The sequence below is a fragment of the Diospyros lotus genome, chromosome 5 (genome assembly GCF_014633365.1).
Source record: "Diospyros lotus cultivar Yz01 chromosome 5, ASM1463336v1, whole genome shotgun sequence".
Lineage (NCBI taxonomy): Eukaryota > Viridiplantae > Streptophyta > Magnoliopsida > Ericales > Ebenaceae > Diospyros > Diospyros lotus.
Window position 1 is genome coordinate 39692943 of NC_068342.1, and position 3475 is coordinate 39696417.

The 3475-nt window shown below is 43.0% G+C and overlaps 1 protein-coding gene across 1 annotated transcript; it reads right to left on the reverse strand.

Annotated features, from left to right (window-relative positions):
- Nucleotides 1-1738: 1738 nt before the first annotated feature.
- LOC127801096 (LOB domain-containing protein 37-like) lies at nt 1739-3088 on the reverse strand. Its single transcript, XM_052335949.1, has 2 exons — nt 2658-3088; nt 1739-2555 (listed from the first exon to the last, which is right to left on the reverse strand). Exons 1-2 carry the CDS (start codon nt 2839-2841, stop codon nt 2074-2076), a joined length of 666 nt encoding a protein of 221 aa, XP_052191909.1. The 5' UTR covers nt 2842-3088; the 3' UTR covers nt 1739-2073.
- Between the last annotated feature and the right edge of the window lie 387 nt (nt 3089-3475).

Here is a 3475-nt window from a genome sequence, read left to right on the forward strand (position 1 = left end):
GTTATTTGTTGAAAAAGACATCCCTATTGACTATAATTGGACCCAATTGCTTAGTTTGGTCCAATTAAAAAGTAACAGCAATGCCAAACATAAACATGCCCTTAAAACTAGAGATGGCATTGAGAAAGTTTGATTGGGGATTTAGTTATTTATTTAGATAATATTTGTTAAAATTAGTAAAATAAAGTTTTTTAAGATAAGATTATAATATTTTTGGACTAAAATATGGAATGATGACGATAAGAGTTGGAAGCATTTTAAGATTTTTATCAAACAGTTTGCTAAAGTTTTTAAAATATATGTATTATTTTTTATTATCTGTAAGGTTTAAAATATGTTTATTTGAGAAAGATAAGAATATCTGTAAAATATCAGATAAGAAATTACGTAATTTTTTTTAAAAATTATTATATAAATTTAAGAAATATATTAAAAAAATATGGCATTAAATTAAAAATATTTTAAATTTAATTTTTTAAATATATTTCTTAATTAATAAATATTACCTTAATAATAATTATAAAGAAAAAGAGGGAGGGAGAGGTCAGGTGGAATGGTGTGACAGAGAGAGGAGCAGAAAAGTCAAAGTTTGTGAGGCTCCTCGGAACTCTCCATCTTCTGGGACTTGGGAGAGAAACGCTGAATCCATCTCCACTTGCCTGCCTTCTTTGCTTTTACCAAAAGAAACAAAAGCCTTTCAATGTGCTAAAAACTAAAAACTTCTCCTTTTTAATGTTATTATTATTATATAAAATACTACAAATAATTTTTATAAAATAATGTGACATATAAAGCATCTTTCTTTCACCTGGTAATGGTATCATTAAAAGTTTCCAGAAAAGGGCCAAAGATGTAATTTCGCTGCCAAGTTGAGTCCAAGGAGGGGGAGCAATCCTTTTGGCTTTTCTTTCTTTATTTTCCCCCGTTGGCCGCTGCAGCGACAACGTGCAATGGAATAAGACGTGCCTTTAATTCCCAGCCTCCTTTCGTTGGCCAGGGTGGGGCCCCTGTTGACGTGGGAAAAGGTTCCCTGGGGTCCACACCGCAGATGCATACGCCGCGACGCACAGCAGTTTTTTTTTTTAGGGCTGCGCTGCGCTGCGCCGAAGCATTTGAGTGGGCCCCGCTTCACTCGACGCTGATATGGTGCATTGCACCTCCAGCTGGCCCCCACCCTTTCCCACCAATCAGCTCAACGCGCGGTGCGCAGTGGGACCCACCGACCCATTGGATTGCCTCTATGATGGGGCTCAGAAGCCGGTGGATATTTCCCCCGTCTCTGCAAATCCTCACCTTCTTCGCTCTTCCTTCCTTCCATCATTTTCTTCACAATTTATTTTCCCTATTTATAAAAATAAAAATAAAAGATACCCTCAAATTTTATAGATTTATAATGATATTAACATTTTATATTATATATCATATTAATTTAAATATATAAAACATCAATATTAAATTTGAATGCCCAAATGGCATCTTCTCAATAAAAATAATTCCTATTGTCTTAGTTTTAAATTGCCGTAAAATATACTGTTAAGTTTTTTAACATTGAAGTCTTTATTAATACTTTAATTTCTGCCAGAAAATGAAAGAGAAAAGAAAAGCTTTGTCCGAGTACGCTATTAGGTATTCCAAACGTTTGGTTTTGGTTTGAAGCATCATGTTGAGATTGGATGGCAACTCTCTTGTTTGTATTTGTAAAATGACCATTCTATCCTTTGACATTAGCCAAGAGTCATCATTCGCAGCCACAGTTCATTAATGTCGAATATAAGTAAACTAAGGGCAATACAGGTAATTCCCTCTTAATTTATATAAAAAAAAAAGGAAAATAAAAAAACCTAAAGGTGGGACCGGTTACTATCATCTTCCTGACTCCACAGGGAGAGAGAAATCCAGTGCGTTTCGGACCACCAAACTCCCAACAAAAAATTCCCGGTTACCGGGAAATACCTGTAGTCGGTAAATTATATATGTTTAGGAAAAATCCATTACACGTAAGCTGCCGTGGACGTGGAATCCGGTGGCCGGTAAATTATTGTGGAGATGGCGGTTCCGGCTTCAGTTTCAGTCTCAGAAGAAGAGTCTGAGAAGCTTTGCTTCGTTGGAGGCTTGGGGATAAGCCGAGCCGCTCTCCAGCGTCGTCGTTTCCGATTCGTCGGAGTTCAGCGACGGCGTCTCCGCCCGCCGCTTCACCCGGCCGCCCGCGGTCATCCTCGGCGGGCACATATTCAGATCGGCGCCGGCCGGCTGCTGCTGCTGCTGCTGCTGCTGCCTCGCTTGGAAGTCGTAGCCGTGCTTGATCTTGCGAGCTGAGTGGAGAAGGTCTCGGGATCCGAATAAGTCGATGCTGTTCGTGTTTGACGCGTCGTCAGCCTCGTCGGCCGGGACTTCGCCGGAGAGCTCCGGAATCGGCCTCAGGACGCCGCCGCGGAGCACCGTCTCGACTGCCGATTGGCACACGTGCCAGTTCCCCGTCCACAGCAGCCCTACCGCTCCCGTCACCGGATTCACCGTACGGCCGCAGGCCTCAAACAGGAGAGACTGAAACAAAGCTGCACACGAAGCAAGCACCAAAGCCTCATCAACATCAGAACTAAAGCATCACAGACGAATAAAGATCGGAAGTGGAGAAAAGGAATAGAAGATTAGATTACCAGGACGGTGAGAGTGGGGGACGGAGGAGAGGAAGGACATGAGGCCGGCGCGCCCGAAGAACTTGGCGACGAAGACGGTGGCGTGAGCCTGAGCCTGGGGGCTCTCAATCCCCTGGAGAGACTGCCTGAGTATGCAATTCTCATTGCAACCCTTTCGAAGAACTCGACAGCCGTTGCAGCTCATCCCCTAGCAAGTCAACAGTCCGATTGTCCAAAGCATGAAACAGCCGATAAGAACAGAGCCAAACACAGAAGCAGATAGAAAGAAAGAAGGAATTGTGTTCCAAGGGGGGGGGAGGGAAATAGAAATATATAGAGATAAAGAGAGAGAGAGAGAGAAGGTGGGTGGGGATGTGGAGAAAAGTTGGGAGGGAACTGAACCAGAGTTAAGGAAATTAGGGTTAGGATTTGGGTTAAGGAAAAAGAAAGATTCTAGATGACTGGTGGAGAGAGAGAGAGAGAGAGAGAGAGAGATGGGTTCCAAAGGTGTTGGGGGGGGGGGGGGGGGGGGGGGAGGAAAGAGGAGGAGAGCGGCTCCGTGTCTCCGCGAACGGCCGCTTTGGTTCAGATTCCTCTCCATCCGCGGACGCCGCCCACTTGTCCCCACCCAGTCTCTTCTTCCTGCGAGCGCGTCAACTTCAACCGCATTCAATTATTATTTCAACCTTTTCTTGGATTGGCGGATGATGGCGGTAACCCTACTAAACCCCCCCCCCTCTTTCATTTTTTTTTTTTCTCTTTTATGGGTTAAATGTTCTTTATATTGAAAATATCGCATTCTATCCAATCTAATCTGATCTGATCACTTCTCTTGACGT